The sequence below is a fragment of the Martes martes genome (genome assembly GCF_963455335.1).
Source record: "Martes martes genome assembly, chromosome: 6".
NCBI lineage: Eukaryota > Metazoa > Chordata > Mammalia > Carnivora > Mustelidae > Martes > Martes martes.
This window is the reverse complement of record NC_137893.1, coordinates 139,017,521-139,038,391: the sequence shown is the minus strand read 5'-3', so window position 1 is coordinate 139,038,391 and position 20,871 is coordinate 139,017,521. Positions and strand designations below refer to the sequence as shown.

The following is a 20,871-nucleotide window of genomic DNA, read 5'->3' as shown; positions in this document are numbered from 1 at the left end:
TGAGAATATTTAGTTTTCCAAGTGAAACTTCAGGAGGAGGAGAGCCGCTGAGCCATTTAAAAAATTAGCTTTACCCTCTTGTTGATACATATCCTCAGATGATTTCTTATTATGGTTAATAGTGTTTTGGTAGAGACTGTTTTAACTTTGTTCTGGTGTCTCCTTCAGTTGTCAGACCTTGCTATGTAAATTGGGTCATCTTCCTTGTCTTATTTAGGGACCTTAATTGGCTTTTTTTTTTTTTTTTTTGGCTTGACTTTTTTAAGCCAGGGTGATTCTTTGTTGTGGAGGGCTGTCTTGTGCCTTATAGAATGTTTCTCCAATAGAAGACAATAGCACCTTCCCCTACAACCCCCTGAACCTCCAATTGTAAATACCAGAAATGTCTCCAGACATTGCCAAATGTCCTTGCGGGTGGGGGCAGGAGGATCACCTCCAGTTGGTAACTCCTGGATTAGAAGGAATAAAGATGGGATCAACTCTGATTTTGTGTGTGTGTGTGTGTGTATTTGTTTTTAGGCACATAAAATACATGATTGTTTTAATGTCAGTTTTGTAAAGACAAAAAAGACTTAGCTTCTATAAAGCTAAGTCTGAAATGCGTAATAATTTACAAAAGAATATTACAGGTCTAGCAGGTATTTCATAATATATTTTTGGAGCAAAGGAAGATGAGAAATCTCAGCTCTAAGGTTTTTTATGGAATAGATTCTAAGGACATCAAGAGGGAAACAGGTTTGTTTATATGTGAATCTGTAATAATAGCAATTTTGCAGTAATAATCATCCTTATTCAACAGATTTTGGGTTGTTACTACATGTGTTCACTATGCTTCCTAAAACCTTTTTAAAGGCAGATTTAAAGCATGAAAAGTTGTCATAGAATATAAACATTTAATTTTTCCGTAGAAGCAATGTGATTATGGGTATGGGCTTTGGAAACTCTTTTGGGTACAAATCCCAGCTGTATCTTGGAGTATGACTTTGGGCAGATTACTTATAAACTGTATACCTCAGCTTCTCATCTGTAATAGCGGTTGATAACAGGACCAGCCTCAAAGGGTTGATTTCAGTGACTTTGTTTAAACCACTTAGAGCACTGCTTGGTACAAGTACTGTGTATTAGCTGCTGCTACTACTAGTAGTATTAAGATAACCTTTTATCATATGTAGTATTGCTAAACCTAGGCTTCCTGTCGTTGCTAAGGTGCAGGTTAAAAGGTGAGGGTGTTTTATACTAATTTTCTTTCTTGCTTTCCAGATGATTGTCCTATTCTAAGTAGAATTACTTGGAAGTTTGTAATATAGATGACCTCTGATTTGTAACCATATTGGTTCCTGAACAGTGATCACAAGTGGAACTGTCCCACTTATAAATCAAAGCCTTTCTATGGGACTATAAAAAAGGATCATTTGCTAGAAACCCAGGTCAAATGGTGAAAACCCATGTAGGAAAAAAAGAAAACAAATAAGACTTTTACAGTCATATAAAGTCACACAACATAAATGCTGTATCAAACGCTCCATTCTCCTCTTTGGTTTTTGTCCTTGGACTCGTACTGACAAACATCCTAAAATACAATCTAGTAAAATCTGGGCCGAGAAATACTCTCTTTTTTTTTTCTTGATAACTCTATTATTCATGGCTCTAAAGGCTATCTCAGATTTAGGACTGTTCTCAAAAAACTTTATTTCTGGGGTGCCTGGGTGCCTCAGTCGGTTGAGCGGTTGCCTTTGGCTCAGGTCATGATTCTAGGGTCCTGGCATTGGGTCCCTGCTCAGTGGACAGTCTGCTTCCTCTTCTCCCTCTGCCTGCCACTCTGCCTGCTTGTACTCTCTATCTCTCTGTCAAATAAATAAATAAAATCTTAAAAAAACAAAACTTTATTTCTGATTCTGTTCCTATGAATGGTAAGTACTAGCAGGAGGAACAGTATTTTTATGGTAACTGTGTTTTCCCTTATTTTTCCATTTTTTTGAGGACTTAGTTAAGTGTTAACTTTGTTAGGGACTTCACAAGCAGCATTATGTTTTATTATTACTATGAAAGGATGTCTTTTTCCTTTTTCTTTTTTTTTTTTTAAGATTTTATTTATTTGACAGATATTGAAAGTGAGTGTACAAGCAGGGGGAGGGGCAGGGAGAGGGAGAAGCGGGCTTCTCACTAAGCAAGGAGCCCCATGTGGGGCTTGATCCCAGGACCTTGGGATCATGACCTGAGCTGAAGAAAGCTGCCTAACTGAGCCCCCCAGGGCTCAGAGGCCAAAAGAGTTACAGGTTGATAGGAAAAGTTGTGAATTGCCTGTAGATAGAATTTTTTGGTAGATTCTTTTCATAGAAAATTACCAAGTTAATATTATTCTGTTTATTTCCTGAGACAGATTTTTCCTTTAAATAAAAGACTTTTCCCCCAGGGCACGTGGGTGGCTCAGTGGGTAAAGTGTCTGCCTTCGGCTCAGGTCATGATCTTGGGGTCCTAGGATCGAGTTTTGCATCGGGCTCCCTGCTCAGCAGGGAGCTTGCTTCTCCCTCTCTGCCCCTTCTGCTCTCCCTGCTTGTGCTCTGTCAAATAAAGGAAAAAATCTTGAATTTGGGGGGGGGGGAAAGGCCTCTCCCCCATTAATATATTCTTGTTTTATTTTAGATTCTTAGAGTAAGTAACTATGTATGAAGTTGAGTAGATAAATGCTATCTTTTTTTTTTTTTTAAAGATTTTATTTATTTATTTATTTGATAGACGGAGAGCACAAGCAGGCAGAGAGGCAGGCAGAGAGAAAGGAGGAAGCAGGCTCCCCACTGAGCAAGGAGCCCGATGCAGGGCTCGATCCCAGGACCCTGAGATCATGACCTGAGCCGAAGGCAGCGACTTAACCCACTGAGCCACCCAGGCGCCCCGATAAATGCTATCTTTGATTTCCTCTGTCAACTGAGGGCTTTGGACTAAATAATCTATGTCCCATAGATAAAGTCAGGACTCTGAAGCAGAAATCCAGTTCGAGTTATAGTTGTCCATTGACCAGTTATGTGAGGTTGAGTGTTACTCATTCATCTGCTCATTTTCAGATGTAGCTGTGTGGAAGACTAGGATATTTGTAAGTTAATTTATTATCTCTTAAATGTAAGATTGAAGTCACTGGCAACCACGTAGTTAAAATAATTGTCAGGTTTTTTTTAAGTGTTTTGTAAGAAAACGTGTCATATATAAAAGGCTGTTAGCCAGTAATTGCTAAGACATTTTGTTGGAGGTTCTCTGTACCTGGAGTTCTGTTTCTGTAATAGGCAGTGAGTGGTTCACAGCGGTTTTAAATCCTCCTTTTCTTTCTTTCTTTCTTTTTTTTTTTTTTTTTTGTTTAAGATTTTATTTATTTGACAGATCACAGAGAGAGAGGAAGGGAAGCAGGCTCCCCAGTGAGCAAGGAGACCAATGTAGGGCTTGATACCAGGACCCTGAGATCACAACCCGAGCCAAAGGCAGAGGCTTTAACCCACTGAGCCACCCAGGCGCCCCAAATCCTCCTTTTCTTAAGAAACCCTTTCTTTCCAAGAGTGACTTTATTAAGAGTTGTTTTAAACTTACCGTCTTGGCTCTTGGACGTTTGCTTAGTTAGGGCAGTAGGAGAGCGGTTTAGAATTGGGAAATTTGTAGTGTAGATGAAATTTCTTAAAAATGAGGGAATAGGGGGGCGCCTGGGTGGCTCAGTGGGTTAAAGCCTCTGCCTTCAGCTCAGGTCATGATCCCAGGGTCCTGGGATCGAGCCCCGCATCGGGCTCTCTGCTCAGCGGGGAGCCTGCTTCCCTTCCTCTCTCTCTGCCTGCCTCTCTGCCTACTTGTGATCTCTGTCTGTCAAATAAATAAATAAAATCTTAAAAAAAAATTAGGGAATAGGAAAATGACACGTTTAGGTATTTCCTATAAAGTTATTCTGAAAATCATCTGTTTCCTATACTGGATTAGCATCTTTAGGAGAAGATTGCTCATATGAACCAGTGAGCTTAAACCATGCTTAGGTTTGTCATTTACCACGGGTGTTAGACCTTAGGCATAGAGAACTGCTGGAGAGTACAGAATGGGAAGCATGGCTTCCCACCTGAAGAAAACAGTTCTGATAATCTCTTAGACCCTTAAAAGCATACTTAGTTTTTTAAAATTTTATTCTAATACTCCTTCTGTTTTCTTAGTATTTTTATAACACTCTTACAAGCTGGAAAAGTATACAGCAAACTGAATTATTACTTGGTATTTAAAATTTATCTGAATGTACTCATAGGTATCAGGAATGTCTTCAACTGTAAATACTTCAAAACCTTACTAGTAATGTCCAAAACGGGAGTTCTTTTTTCTTTCATGACAGGAAATCCACAGACAGGCGATCTGGGGGGCCAGTACATCAGCTCGAGAAAGGTATCAAGAATTTTAGTATCCTCTTTGTTCCTGAGCCGCCATCTGCATATGTGGCACTTAACCTCATGATCACAAGATGGTGGTTTTACCTTTAGACCTTGAATCCTTGCTCCTGATAGAGAAGGGCAAAGGCTTTCTTCTAGGAATGTGTTTGCTTTTTTTTCCCCCAGAGGGGATACCTTTTACCAGCGATCTCTGTGTATGTTGCCTTGGCCAGAACTTCATCACGCCTCTACCTCTAGCTGCAGGGGAAGCTGAGATCCAGGTGGTAGCTTTCTTACATCAGTGGAGAAAAGCAAATAAAGAGGTTGATTGAGCCATCCTACCATGTTTGGCAGATCAGAGAGACTTTGGTTACCTTTTTTGGTAAACATATATTTGGACCATTCAGGGAATTATTTGGTAGTAGTGGGAGGGTGAATTAAAAAGTTTCATTAGTTCCTAATTATTTTCTTAAAAAAAAGAGAGCCCCCCACCTCCACCCCCATCTCATAATTTGATAAAGAGGATTTAGAAAACTGTATCAATTAAAATCTTTTTCAGGAAGGCAAAACTGAATAATCATAATAAAATCTTAGACTTTAACTGGCTTTCATATCTTTTGTGATACAATGAGCCTTGCACATTCTTTACTCTTGGCAGTCTTGAGTTTTCTCAGCCAAGTTGTTCAAAGAATAGTGTATTTTAAGCTAATTTTTATTTTGTTCATCTGTTCACCCAGTACAACCTTTCTGCTGTGAGGACAGGATTCTGGCTCTGTGACAGGCGTCTTTTTTGGAGACCCTCCTTCAAGAGCCCTGCTGCCTATAAAAGATAGGTAAGCCTTTTCTCCCAAGATTTTTTTTTTTTTGCCTTCCTTCAAAAAGTACTTGTGTCCTTCCTCTGATTCTATACCTTCATGGTTATCAGAGATAACAAAAAATCCTTTTCAGATTTTAAAAAATTTTCTGTTACTAATCTTTTACAAAATTAGATCATAGTACGAGGTACTATCTGAAATTAATGGCAGTTGTCAATTTTTGTGTTTCCCTTTTGTCTGTTTTGCATTAAAATTTACTATAATACCGGATGGTTCTGTTTGAACTACTCACAGCAGATTCAGAAATAATGAGCCAGAACCTTAATAAATCCAAGACAATTTGGAAACTAGTCTTTTCTTAATTTTTTTTTAAACGTAGCCACCTAATTTTTTCCCACGTATTTTGATGAAAGACTCAAGTCTTGACTCTTGTTTGATTAAGTAACAAAATGTTAGTTAACTTTCATGAGTGCCTCCAGCATTTTTCCTTTGTAATGCCACATAATCGGTTTGCTATAGTTACTAAAATTTTCCAAAATATTTTGAGATTCTAAAGCAGGGTTGTCTGATGTTGTCACTTTTACTTTATTCAGTTCAATAAATTGAGAATACACTAAGTGCTATTGAGGTTCCAGAAAATAATTTCTACCCAAATACCATTCAAATGATACTTAATATAGGATTCCCAAAGAAAATATTCCTATCCCTGAGGGAAAGCTCTGGAGAGAAATAATACAAATGCTGGTTGAAATTGACCTTGGGAATAGAAAGGGAAGTTGGACATGTGGACAGAGAGGGGGAGCAAGAAAGCCCAGGGTCCCTCAGAGAGATACACTTGTTTGTGGTTATGTAATGTGTCCAGAAGTAAAGCAGTGAGAGATGAAGCTAGAGCAGTGTGCACTGAAGCCAGACTCTGGAGAGCTCAGGAGGTTGGGCATGTTGGGAATAATAGATGCATCATTCTTGTTTATTCAGAATGATGGTCTTGTTCTACCTGAATTTTGCTGAGGAGGGAAGAAAAGACCTGGCCTCTGTCTGCTAGGAATAGTCTACCTGGGGAGAGGTACTCATTCAGTAAGTGTTTCTTGGTAAACACAAGGAGCAGACATCCTGAGACTCTCCGACGTGCCGTGTAGTTTCATATCTTGTATCTTGGTCAGTCTTGATTCCAAGAGTGAGGCTGATATATCCTCTATTGTGCACTCCAAGGATATAATAAATACATATATATATAGTATTAAAGTACAGTTGACACACAATGTCACATTAGTTTCAGGTGTAATATTTCTTAATGTCTTGTCCATATTACTCTTCCCAGAGTGGCTAGTGCATATGCTTCTGTCTTCAGAGTTGTCTATATAGAACTACTGATTTAGATTCAAATTTGATTTTAAGCAAGAGCTTTTATTTTTTTTAATTTATTTTTTCAGTGTTCCAAGATTCATTGTTGATGCAGCATACCCAGTGCTCTATACAATACTTGCCCTCCTTAATACCCACCACCAGGCTCACCTAACCCCCCACCCCCACCCCTCCAAAACCCTCAGTTTGTTTCTCAGAGTCCACAGTCTCTCATGGTTCATCTCCCCCTCATTTCCCCCAACTCCCTTCTCCTCTCCTTCACCCAGTGTCCTCCATGTTATCCCTTATGCTCCACAAGTAAGTGAAACCATATGATAATTGACTCTCTCTGCTTAACTTATTTCACTCAGCATAATCTCTTCCAGTCCCATCCACGTTGATACAGAAGTTGGGTATTCATCCTTTCTGATGGAGGCATAATACTTCATTGTATATATGGACCATATCTTCTTTATCCATTTATCCATTGAAGGGCATCTTGGCTCTTTCCACAGTTTGGCGACGGTGGCCATTGCTGCTGTGAACATTGGGGTACAGATGGCCCTTCTTTTCACTACATCTGTATCTTTGGGGTAAATACCCAGTAGTGCAATTACAGGGTCATAGGGTAGCTTTATTTTTAATTTCTTGAAGAATCTCCACACTGTTTTCCAAAGTGGCTGCACTAACTTGCATTCCCACCAACAGTGTAAGAGGGTTCCCCTTTCCCTACATCCTCTCCAACACATGTTGTTACTGTCTTGTTAATTTGGCCATTCTGACTGGTGTAAGGTGGTATCTCAGTGTGGTTTTGATTGGAATTTCCTTGATGGCTAATGATGATGAGCATTTTTTCATGTGTCTGTTAGCCATTTCTGTGTCTTCTTTGGAGAAGTGTCTGTCTTCTGCCCATTTTTTGATGTGATTATCTGTTTTTTGAGTGTTGAATTTGAGTTCTTTATAGATCTTGGATATCAGCCCTTTGTACTGTCATTTGTGAATATCTTCTCCAATTCCGTGGGTTGCCTCTTTGTTTTGTTGACTGTTTCCTTTGCTGTGCAGAAGCTTTTGATCTGGATGAAGTCCCAAAAGTTTATTTTTGCTTTTGTTTCCTTTGTCTTTGGAGACATGTCTTGAAAGAAGTTGCTGTGGCCGATGTCGAAGAGGTTACTGCTATGTTCTCCTCTAGGATTTTGATAGATTCCTGCCTCACGTTGAGGTCTTTTATCCATTTCGAGTTTATCTTTCTGTATGGTGTAAGAGAATGGTCAAGTTTCATTCTTTTATACATAGCTGTCCGATTTTCCTAGCACCATTTATTGAAGAGACTGTCTTTTTCCACTGTATATTTTTTCCTGTTTAAGCAATGGCTTTAGATAATTTAGTAAGTAATGTCTACTTGGGATTATTTAAAAAACTAAAAACTTTTGACATAAATATATATAATCTAAGGAATTATCTTATTGACAAATTTATCTAGTTCCTGCCTTTAACCTATATAGCTCCAGTAATTTATAATCTGGATCAGTAATTGACAACCATAGCCCTGTACACCAGATCCAACCTATGGCCTGTTTTGTGCAGCCTAGAAACTGAGGATGGTTTTTTCCATTTTTGAAATATTTATGAAAATAAAAAATGAAGATTGCAACAGTAAGCACATGTAGGCAGCAAAGCCTAAATTAATTACCCTCTGGCACTTTGTAGAGAAAGCTTGGTGAGAGATTCAGACTGTAAATTTATCTGTCATCTTAGAAGATTTATAGCTGGGTGAGTCTGCTGCAGGGCAGCAAGGCCTCACCCTTGATGATTTACCTGATGGTCTCTCTCTCTTCTCTTATATGTGCGATCTGTATCAGTAAGTTGTGCCATAAGACAGTTACGTTAAAAAAGCCAAGAAGTTTGGCTTCTGTTGGTAGCAAACATGTTCTAGCAAGCAGAGTGGTGCTGATGACATAAAACCTCAGGGTTGAGAATTGATCTTCAATAGTTACCTGGTTTCCAAGAGTCTTTTCCCATCTCAATCTTCCAAATAATTACATAGCAACTACTCAGTGTCCGTTTCTGAGCTTGAGCTGGAGATCAAGAAACATTTGGGTCTCTGCCTTCGGCATTTGGTAGAGAGGGAGAAGTCAAAGATCAGGAGGAAAAAAGTATAGTAGAGTGTAACTTAAAAGCTAAAAAAGATTTGGATAAGATAATACGGAGGTTCAGAAGATAAAGGGTATTTACCTCTTTCTAGGGACGTTTGGGGAGCAAAGATCAGACAGGAAATCCTCACAGAAGATAATGATTTCATCTGAGCTTTTAAAGGATAAACAGGAGAGGTCAGCAGAGTGAAATAGATTTGATAAAAACTATACAAAGTAAGATTACACCAAGGCACATCTTAGCTTTAAAAAAAAATTGTAGAGAAATGATCCTAGGGCCCCTACAAAATTTGGAGGGTAAAAGCCAAAGAGCCCTAATGCAGAGTTTGGTGATCTTTGTTGCTATTTTGCATTTTCTACCAACTTTTTTTTAATTGATTGTTATTGGTAACATTTGTATGTAATGGAAAAGTTAAATTTAAGAACATAAATAGGTTATGATATCACTGGCTTATTTCTGTCATTTCAACTCTGGCTTAAAAGACATGCATTGGTACGTTAGTCATTTCTATAAGCAACTAATCTGTGGTAGGCATACTGAACTTGTGAATCAGGTCTTCTTACTATCTATAAGGCATTGGCTGTCAACTACTCAGATGTTTTCCTCCTTTGTAATGAAATAAACTGTTTTGTCTTTGGATTTTTTTTTTTTTTTAAGCTCACATAAGATAGTGTATGTGAAAGCAGGACTATAGAGATGCCTTTTTCTTTTTCCTTTTAATTACATTTTAACCACGTCCTGGGTTCAGAGTACAAGTAAACCACATCCTAAAAATGATACAGAAATGAACATGACAAATATTTAAATGGCTGCTTTATGCTAAACATTTTTAAGGTTGCGGGGGACTGATAGAGCTAAATAAGGCAGTCAGGTGTCTCTTCTCATGGAGATTGTCAAATATACCCTTAAGAAACTTGTGATAAAGGGGTGCCCGGGTGGCTCAGTCGTTAAGTGTCTGCTTTTGGCTCAGGTCATGATCCCGGGGTCCTGGGATCAAGTCCTGCATTAGGCTCCCTGCTTGGTGGGGAGCCTGCTTCTCCCTCTCCCACGATCTCCCTACTTTGTGTTCCCTCTCTCGCTGTCTCTCTCTCTGTGTGAAATAAATAACATTAAGAAAAAAAAAAAAGAAACCTGTGATAGGGTGGGAAAACAGGCTGTAAGTAACTAGTTTAATAAAGCTATATATTTAATGTTTATTTTCTCTGCTACCTTACATTGACTCATTTGATCCTCACAACAATTCTGCAGATATGGCCAGAGTTCATGGAATTTCCAATGCCTTAAGGTGTCATTTTAATGTAAATTATAAAATGCACCCCAGTCAGATACTGCTGAGATGAAAAAATGTGGGAAAAAAATCTTAAATTCAGCAAAATCTGGTGTTATTACCTCCATTTTACAGATGAGGAAACAGGCCCGGGGAATGTAAGTGATTGGCTTGAGAATACAAAATCAGTCGTAGTAGAGTCAGGATTTGAACCAGGAAGTTTGGCTCAAACCTGTGTTCTTACTCACTGCTTCGCATGAAGTAGGTATATGTGAATTGTAGGCCAGGTACTGTGGGGCCACGGATTAGTCAGTTGGTGATAAAATGAAAGATTCAGGGGCAGTGACCGGTGGGCTGGATTTAGACTCATGAGGGAGATTTTTCCTAAGTAGAGGAAGGGAGTAAGTGAAGTAATGAGGATTTGAACGTTCCTGTAGAGTATAAGTGGGCACACTTGCACTCTCTTTCTTAGCTCTCCGGGCCTCTTTACCTCCAAAATACCAGATTATTCACATTCCCTCACCTACCAGAGACTGTCCGTTGTGTCCCAGCACCAGGTCCTTGGGATGCCCCACTGTTCAGAGCAGCCTCCTCCTGTACGGACCTCTGGTTTGCCATTAGGGCAGCGTGGAGATGACTGGGTTCATCTGCAAGGCTAATGGGACTTACTCTGATCGCCTCTCTGCTCAGGACAAAACCTGAAGATAGGTAGTTCTAGAGAGTTTGGTTAATTTTACTACTACCTTTTCACTGCTGCTCCATGCCAGCATTTACCGCTTTTCTGAATTCCTGCTTCCATTTTGTCACAGAAGAACTTGTAACTGGTTACTAAAGATAAGTGAAATCTGGTATCAATGACACAGTTTATTATTACAGGGCTGGATGTTTGTGGGTCCAGTGCTGTCTACCAGAATGTACTGAAATGAAATAAGCATAGTGCACCATGGTTAGTTAACACAGGGGTCACTGAGCTATCTTACTGCTTTGGTTCTGTGTATCTATTCTCTGTATGTGCCTTGCTTTTAAAGAAAACTTTAAAACTTCCAAGTGACTGCATTTGTTTAATTAAAGAATTTCTTTACAAAAAGCAGCACTGATGATAGTAATAATAACTCATAATAATTTATAACTCATAACTCAACTCATTAACCATTTCCTATGAGTCTGACACCATTAAAAGTAGTTTCCATGTATTAATGCCTTTACTTCCCATAAAAACCTTTAAGTACTATCACATTTCCCTCATTTTGTGAATGAAGGAACTGGGGCCAGAACCCGAAACCAGGCAGCTATCCTTCAGAGCCTACACTCTTACCCATTAGGTTTCTATAGTGCGTGTGACCGTATGTGTACAATGTTTCTCTCTCTCTCTCTCTATTTTTTTTAAGATTTTATTTATTTATTTGACAGAGATCACAAGTAGGCAGAGAGGCAGGCAGAGAGGGCGGGTGGAAGCAGGCTCCCTGCTGAGCAGGGAGCCTGATGTGGGGCTCTATCCCAGGACCCTGGGATCATGACCTGAGCCGAAGGCAGAGGCTTTAACCCACTGAGCCACCCAGGCTCCCCCAATGTTTCTCTTAATAGGCTGGTTGTTCACTTAAAAAACTAGGGAACACTGTCCCTGCTAGATGATGATGTGAGATACCGAAAGAAGCATAGTTTTAATTCTTTGTGTTTGTCCAGTGGTGATGTCTTGTGGACATGGCTTGATTCTCCTTTATCACTATCAGTTTTTATCACTGTGAATTTTTATACTTTGTCAAACTAGTACTACTCCCGATTTGCTGGTTTTAAAGTGGTGCCATATTGTGTGCCTTTTAAAATTTTAATGATAGCTATATATGCCCTGGCCTTAAAAGGCTCTGGAAGTATTTTAACTATGTGATTCTAATTATCTAATTTGGATGGGGATCAGGTAATAATGCTTAGAATGTTATCCCTTGCTCACCCTCCCCAACTCTTTCTTACTTTCTTGTAAAGTATTTCGGTCATCTACAGGTCAGGTTTTATTGAACTTTGACTAAAATGTGATACATAATAGTGATTATTCGAAGTATGAAATACACTAATAGAACTTAGGAAATTTTAGTGTTCCCTTTTAGAGTTTAATGGGTTTCTTATGAATTAGGTGGAAACTTAATAAAACTTAGTTCAAGTTAGTCATAGAGAATTAATGAACCAGTGATAACCTGTCGAGCACCCCCCAATATTTGGAATACCTCCAAGAATTAGGAAATAAGTAAAAATGGCCTCTACTTTTAGAAAGCATTTCGGCCCCTTGCCACCTCTCAAATGCACTTTTTTAGCAGCAGTTAAATTAGCTAGGTTAGCCAGCTGCCCAACACCAGTATGTGTCCGCGGTAAGACAGGCTTCTGCTGCGGGTGTCCTGGGGTGAATACATAGCGACGGCAGTGTGCCCAGAGGAAAGAGCTGCATCTGAGCCCACTTAACTCCTGGAACAGATTGGTCTGTGTACTTTAACTTTCTTCAAGAGTTTTTTCAAACCAATATCCATCTTTTTTTTTTTTTTTTAAGAATTATAATCAGAATTGTAAGTGTAAAACATTTGGAGAGCCATTCTGTCAGAAGTGATTTGAAGTGTTTTAGGGGTATAAAGATGAGATTTTACGTTACTATTTGTTTATATAAGATGCTTCTACTTTGGGGAACAAATTAATTAATTAATTAATTAATTAAACATTTATTAATTAAACATTAATTATTAATTAAACATTATTAATTAATTAATTAAACATTAATTCATTTAATTAATGTTCCCCAATTTCAGAGACCATAGTTGGGACAAAGTATAAATTATAATTTTGTCATTTTAACCTATCCATGTGTATATACTTTGCTTTTGTTTAATCAGCTGTGAATCAGTGTTGAAGAAAATAGGTTCTGGAGTCAGATCTAGTTGAACCTCACTTACGTATTTTGTTAAATATGTGGGTGTGAGCAAAGTACCTCTCAAGTCTTAGTCTCCTCAAATGTTCAGAAATAGTTACTGAGCAACTGCTGTGCGTGGTGCACTATTTTAGGAGTAGAGACACCTCAGTGAACTTAAGAGTGTTAAAAAAAAATCGTGGTCCTCATGGAACTTCCATTCTAGCTGGGAGACAATAGAAGAATATTAATAGCACCTACATTCTAGAGGTATTTTTTAAGATTAAGGCAGTGCATATAAAATTTCCTGTTTATAGTTTGTAAAATTTGGGCATCTTATTTTTAGTGTTTGATTCTTGTGACTAGTTTTGTGTTCGGATAAAGTGAAGTTTGTTGAGGATGTTGGTCATCTCAAGTTGATGACTAGTAATAATTTTTCATTGGTGAAATTGAATACATTAATTTTCTCTAATATTGTTGAGAGGTACAGAGGAATAGAGGAATGGAATTAATCTCATCGATAAATGTTCTTTGCTTTCCTTTCCACCAGCCACCAAAAAAGACATCTAAAAGAGAAAAACCTAAACAGAAAGCTACTTCTAAAAGTAAGAAAACCGTAAAAAGTGCTAATGTTAAGAAGGCAGATAGCAGCACCACCAAGAAGAATCAAAACAGTTCCAAAAAAGGTATGTTAGAATGACACATTTTCAGCAACTCTAAAGGTAGAACTCATGTGCTCTAACAGTTTTGAAGTGTGTGTGGAAAATAAACTGCCAAGAAAATTGCCTGGGGGGGAAAAGGTATACCAATTTTTTTTTATAATTGTAATTTTTCAAAATTGACAAAAATGTCAGTGGATGTTATATACCTAATTTATGGAGTGGTGATGTATCATCTTACCTGATAACCCTTTTGAGAATCTAATGAAAGCTTATCTTAACTTTTAGAAAGTGAATCCGAGGATAGTTCAGATGATGAACCTTTAATTAAAAAATTAAAGAAACCTCCTACAGATGAAGAGTTAAAGGAAACCGTGAAGAAGTTACTGGCCAGTGCCAACTTGGAGGAAGTCACGATGAAGCAGATTTGCAAGGAGGTAATTGGACAAATACTTGGATCATTTTGCTTTTATTTGAAAAATTCTTCCACGCAGCCCTCAGTTCAAAAAGCAGTTTTCTTGTGTGGATGCCTTCACTCGCTAAATGTCTGCTGAACTGTTACATGCCAGGCATCCTTACGGGTGCTGGGATGCTGCATTCAGTCAGTCGAAGTCTCTGCCCTATTGAAATTACTTCATAAATAACAGTAGGATGTGTACAGTGAAGAAAGTTGAAGTGATACATTCCAAACCACAGAGAACACTTGCTTTTCCTGATCTGGAAGCTATTTTTACTGACGCATCCTTAGATTATGTTAATTTAGAAGAGCAGTGTTGGGGCGCTTGGCTTGCTCAGTTGGAGGAGCCTGTGACTCTTGATCCTTGGGGTCGTGAGTTTGAGCCCCATGTTGGGTGTAGAGATTAAGATTACTTAAATAAATCGGTATTTTAAAAGACAGTCTCATGCGGGACGCCTGGGTGGCTCAGTTGGTTAAGCGGCTGCCTTCGGCTCAGGTCATGATCCTGGCGTCCTGGGATCGAGTCCCACATCTGTCTGCCTGTGCTCGCTCGCTCGCTCGCTCTCTCTGACAAATAAATAAATAAAATCTTAAAAAAAAAAAAAAAGACAATCTCATGGACCACCTTATTTTCAGCGTTACTGTTATAAGACGGTATAGATCAGGTTTTCAGCTCAGACTTCTGTGAGAAGTTTTTCTGATACGCAGAAAATAAAATGTCCTAGTCTTGAATATGATTCCATAGAGATTCCATACCCTAGATCAAAATTGGGAGATTTTAGAATCTAGTGTGTCATGGTTAAACCAAATTAAAATTTCAAATGTACTGAAGGTGAAATATTCTATACTTTTTTAAGATCTTGATTATTGTTTTTTTTCATTCAGCATTCACTGAGCCGTACTGTGTACCAGGCACTGGGATGGATTTGGGGGTAAAGCCGGGAAATCTGTTACTTGGCTGTTGGGGGCTTACTGGTAGGTGAGATAGGAGGTGGCTGTTGCAGTGAGTTGGGGACAGTTGGTGGGGACGGACTGGAAGAGTGCAGAAGGTGGTGCACCGCCACAGAAGAAACTGCACCTGCTTGGGCCTGGGAAGGGGAAAGAGATCCTAGAGCATCAGCTGCGCCATACAGTCGAGCAACATGGACACGTGTGCATAAAATAGGACAGTGACCACAAGGAGTAGTAATTTCTTTGGCTGAAGACTAGAGTTGGAAAGAAGTCTTCACAGGAGTTAGGGAAGAAAAGGACAAGTTTCGTAGAACTCATAATATGTCTTATTGCAGAGTTTAGTTTTTTCCCTGAAATTAATGGGAGAATTGGGAGGCTCAGTGGGGTATTGGGAGCTGATCGGCACGGGCCAACATGATCTGATTTTTGAGAGTCATCCCAGACAAATTGAGGACAGAATAAAGAACAGGATGATAGTCAAGAAACCCCGGTTTATTATAAACAAAGTTACAGGGTGGCCATAACCAAGTCAGAAATCAAGAGAGCCTGGTGAGCGTTGGCTCAGCTGTGGGTGTTAGGGCGCAGCTACATTAACCATCTAGGGAACAGAACAAAGGGTACATTCTGAAAAAAGTTTTGTTCTAGACATTATGAGATGAGGTGTTGGGAACATCCAAGTAAGAGATTCTGTGACCATTGTAATTCTTCCAAGGTAGGAGAGACAGACAGACTGGGGTACTGCTGGGAGTTAAATCCAGAAGCCTAGATTAGATAAGGTGGCCCAGGCAAGTAGATAGAGGTAAGCAAAGGACAGAGTCCTGGAAACCACTCACATCAGAGTTGAGAAATGATTTCTACAAAATACGAAAAACTGTAGAGAGGTGCTGTCAAAGCCACGAAAGAAGGGAGACAGTTTCCAGAAAGGGAAGGTCATGCCCTCCAGGGGACAATGGGCAAGGGCTATGGAGAACAGCTAGGGTTCGGGGAGGGGGGCTAGAAATGCCCTGTAAACATGAAAACACACTTTTCCTACTTGAAGATAAAAGTTTAAATATTTTTGCTTATTAGCTTGACAAAATACAAATACTAACAGTTTTCATGCTTGGCAAGGGCATAGGGAGACATACTCATGCTTAAAGTTGTAACAACTTTGGAGAACAATTAAGTAGTATCTTAAAATTTAAATTGCAAATGCCCTTTAACCTAGCAATTCCATTTCTAGGTCTCTATGCTAAAGACATAGTCACATCTGCATGGAATGATTACAGTAATGTTCAGCATGTCTGTTAATACTGAAAAATCAGAACCTAACTGGCCATCAGTAGGGAAATGTTTAAACTGGTACATTGGTATTTTTGGAATTTTATGTAGCAGTTCAAAAGAACATGGAAAAACCTCCCAGGTATTGTCAACTTCTTAAAACATATAGAATATTACCCCATCTATGTAAATACCAAAGACAATATTGCCATTGATACATTTATGTATTTGTGTAAAAACTTGTTTTGAAAGGTCTGGAAGAATACACAGTGAACCGATAAGTGGTTTCCTCTGAGGGGAGGGACAGGGGCAGAGTGGAAAGAGATGAGTTGTGTGTCTTTGACTTTTGTGAAGACATTTTATGTAATTTTTTTTAAAAAGATTTATTTATTTATTTACTTAGACAGAGATCACAAGTAGGCAGAGAGGCAGGCAGAGAGAGAGGAGGAAGCAGGCTTCTTGCTGAGCAGAGAGCCCGATGCAGAGCTCGATCCCAGGACCCTGGGATCATGACCTGAGCCGAAGGCAGAGGCTTTAACCCACTGAGCCACCCAGGCGCCCCGACACTTTATGTAATTTTTTGAGGGGATCACTAACAACATGGAGAGGTCAGGTGAGGAGGACTTGTGGGGTTTTTTGGACTCAGCAAGTAGGAGATAATCATTCACATAGTAAGAGGAATTTCGAGGATGGTAAATGCAAGGGTTATTTACCGTTGGATTGAGAATGAATTACTAGGGAGGAAAGTGAATATATTAAAGCTTCTGTTTTGAGCAGCTTGCTTTAGAAAGGAAATCGTAGCTAAATGGGGGATACAAGCTGATGAAAGATTTTTAAGAAGGTCATGGAGAGAAAGCACATGCATATATTAGGCTCGGAGACAGTGCTGGGATGGCAGGGGAGAGTTCCGGAAAGGGTCCTGGCAGAGGTAAAGGACATGGGGGATATTGATAGATCCAGATACAAACAAGCTAGAGGGGAAGAGGTATGTCAGAAAGTTGAAGGAATGCAAAATGGTGGCTTCTTGGCCAAGAGCGAAAGGGAGAAAGCGATGAAAAGGCCATTGACGGGAATGAAGGAGGGCCTGATGTAGTATTTGGAGGGATTGCTAGAGAGGCTCTGGCGTTGGATACCATGAACTTGAAATGGGACCAGTCTTTCATTCTTTTTTTTTTTTTCAAAGATTTTATTGATTTGAGAGAGAACAAGTTGGGTGAGGGGCAGAGGGAGCAGATGCCCCGCTGAGCAGGGAGCCCGACTCAGGGTCCCTGAGCTGAAGGCAGACGCTTAACCAACTGAACCACCCAGGCACCCCGGGACCAGTCCTTTAAAAGTTGTGTAGAAAAGTTGGTAGGTAGACCAGTTCCGGGTCAGAGTTGTGCAGGGAAAGAACAAGGGGGAACGACTGGAGTGATGTAAATGATTGACTCCTCGCAGGAATTGGCGGACTGCAGCCTGTGGGCCGAATCTGTCTTCCCATCTGTGTTTGTAAATAGTTTAATGTGACAACAAGCACATCCATTCTTTCCAGCGTGTCTGTGGCAGCTTTCACACTGCAGTGTCATAGTTGAGTGGTTGTGACAGAAACTGTTCCTGGAAAAGCTGAAACCATTTACTGTCTGTCCCTTCACCGAAAAAGTGTCCTTACCTTCACTGCCCCTCAGGAGTGAGGCCTGTGGTGCGAATGGAGTCAGCCCAGGAGTCATCATGAAGTTAGGCGGCGGGAGCCAGTTGACAGAAGAGAGGGATATCTGGAAAGGTCTAGGCGTAGAGCACTCCTGAGACCACCCAGATCTCGGGGATTTTACTTAGGGGAGGGGATGGGATGGTGGAGTGGAGGCTGAGGCTCGTCAGAGTTCAAGTTGAGGAGCCTCAGTGGTGTTGGAGGACGTAACAGAGAAGCGTAAGGGAGTCTCTAGGAAATATCGGACAGATAACCCGCCAATATAGAGAGCTTAGTCCCCTTACCTGAGATCTGAGTGTTGGCCTCACCTGCGTCTGTTACCTCCGCTGAGATTCCCAGTAGCGTGTACAACAGTGAGAACGTTGACACACTGATTTACTGTCTGCTCATTTTGGGTCTCGTGAGCGAGAACCCTGAGCGCACGTGCAGCTGTTTGTACACAGCATCCGTTTCTTTATCCAAAGGTGTAAAGCATATCACTGGATTTCTAAATCTACTTTTTTTTTTTTTTAAGATTTTACCTACTTATTTGTCAGAGAGAGAAACAGGCAGAGTGGCAGGCAGAGGCAGCGAGAGAAGCAGGCTCCCTGCTGAGCAAGGAGCCCGATGCAGGACTCGATCCCAGGACCCTAGGATCATGACCTGAGCCGAAGGCAGCCGCTTAACCAGCTGAGTCACCTAGGCATCCCTCTAAATGTACTTTTAACCTTTTCCTTTTTACCATAGGTATATGAAAATTATCCTGCTTATGATTTAACTGAAAGAAAAGATTTCATAAAAACCACTGTTAAAGAGGTAAGTATCTCCATCTGTTCTAATTTTGAACATCTGAGACAAAGGAATGATGTATATCAAATACTGCGTATTTTTCAAAATATTCATGTCACTAAATTTATCATTTGACCCTCAAATTTTCTCAAAATAGGTGGGGAAAATATTTTTCCCATTGTAAAGCTTAAAAATACAGTCCGAACAGTAGTGACGAAAGCAGTGTCAGGCTCGCAGTGTACGTGGGCAGCTGGGGGCGTCCCCAGTACTCCCACAGCCACGTGAGCACAGTTGCTGTCCCCCAGAGGCAGAAGATCCACAGTAGCTAGAGTTTGATATTGGTCCCAACAGATTTCCCAAGGTCACAGTTTAAAAAGTTGGGGGTGGGGGTTATATGATTTTTGTGTTTCTAATGTGCTTTGGGCATAGGAAAATGATGTTTCTCTCATTGCAGCTGATTTCCTGAGGCAGAGGAGACAGATGACTTGTCCCATGGATGTAAAGATCTGATTTATACCATTATACCAGCAAAGAGAATGTATTTCCTTTTCTAAATCCCTGCAGGCATTGTGTTGGTAGAACTTATTGCCGATCTTTTTATCTTGCGTGTTAAGTAAATTTGAGTTTGTTGTTTTAAATTGCATTTCTATGCAGTTTTTAGTTTAAAATTTTGCATGGCAGTAACTGTTCCTTGCTTTTATAGCTGCATTTTGTACATTTTGGATTTCTTTATATGAGATCGTAGATTCTCGAACTGTTGTAGTTTTTAGTGCGCTTAGTAGTAGTCGCTTGTTTCGGACATACTTTTAATCAAGTAGAACAAACTATTACTGACATTTATACATGCAGAGACTATGGCAGTATTTAGTACATGAAATATTTTGAATACACATCTGTCAGTGGTGGTGTGTTCATCATATTAAAAATATACAGGCTTCAGCTATTGAGATTAAATTGGAAATTTTCTGCATGTGTATATATGTCAAATTGTCAGCATGACAAAAGTGACAGATGTTATTTTTGTATTTTTAAAAACAAATCTGTTGTATATAAAGTTTTTTTATTTCTTTTGTGCAGATCAATTTTTAAACTCCTCTAGGTAGGTATCTTTACAGTTACAAACTATGAAATGTCAGTGTTCGGCCATATGGTATGACGGAGCAGTGAAAGTCAGAATTCAGTGGAGAAAACACTGAAGGAACAGATCATTCTCTGCTTTGCCTCAGAAGTGTCATCAGTTTGTAGTTTTAGTGTTAATTCTGCAAGTGTCTATAGATACATTTTATATTAGGGATCAACCAAATCAATACATCAGAACTTCAAAATTTGGGGACAGGGTGGGATTAAGTACAAGCACATTTGGCTTATAATAAATGAACTGATTTTTATTAACTGCTTTTGCCCACATAAAATGCTGATATTTACAGGAAACTGGGCCACCTTTATAATTATGATAAATGTACCAAGTATAATACTAGAAGATAATGTGTAGGCAGTAGTGGGTATCTCTGACACAATATTTCTCAAAAGTGATAAAAGACTTATTTTTAACATTAAAGAAGTTTAATGTATTTGTGGAATCAGGGCTTTTGGGTTTTAAATTTTGGCCAATCAGGATTCTAGGTGATCAGTATACAGACCACTCCTGAATGAGACTATTTTGTCTTTTAAATTGTCTTAATCAGTTTATTGAATAATCTCTGAATTTTAAAGTAAAACAGTGCTACTTATGAGAGAACTAGGCCTTTGATAAACCAGTTGAGCATTTAAAATAAAAATCCATCCATAAAAATGGTATGTGTTGACTGTTAGGGTTTTTAACAGGTTTGACTTGTTTTATTGATAAAATGCAAATGAATGGAGTAAACAACCAAATGAGACCCAAGAATTGGCCTTTGATTTTAAATATTTAATTTGTTCCTATAAACCTTGTCAATAAAAATAATAAATCCATGCTCTCGTCTCCTGCATTAATGTCTTATGGTTTTTGTAGCATTTCCCCCCCAGCTGAGGAATTCAGAACAGGTTTTTAGGTGGATTTAGCCCCACGACCCAGTTAATTTGGAGTGCTGTTCAGTGATAACTGCCCACGGTTACATGAGCACGTACACGATGGAGAGGTCACCAAGGGAAACCGGGAAGTGATCTCACAGAAGGTAGGTGACTATAGTTAACAACTGTTTAGATCATTTACTTGAAAGGGGGTGAGCAGAGTAAGACCTAGGAACTAAAAACAAAGTCTATAG

General features: G+C 39.4%; 1 protein-coding gene across 4 annotated transcripts in view; it reads left to right on the top strand.

Annotated features, from left to right (window-relative positions):
- Positions 1–20,578, top strand: part of DEK (DEK proto-oncogene) — a 33,603-nt gene extending 13,025 nt beyond the window's left edge. For all 4 annotated transcript variants that reach the window (XM_080805386.1, XM_080805388.1, XM_080805387.1 and 1 more), the window contains 4 exons: positions 13,397–13,532; positions 13,794–13,942; positions 18,584–18,652; positions 19,080–20,578. In XM_080805386.1, coding sequence (XP_080661512.1) covers positions 13,397–13,532; positions 13,794–13,942; positions 18,584–18,652; positions 19,080–19,091 — 366 coding nt within the window. In that variant the 3' untranslated portion in view covers positions 19,092–20,578. The remainder of the gene's footprint in view (positions 1–13,396; positions 13,533–13,793; positions 13,943–18,583; positions 18,653–19,079) is intronic.
- The last annotated feature ends 293 nt before the right edge of the window (positions 20,579–20,871 follow it).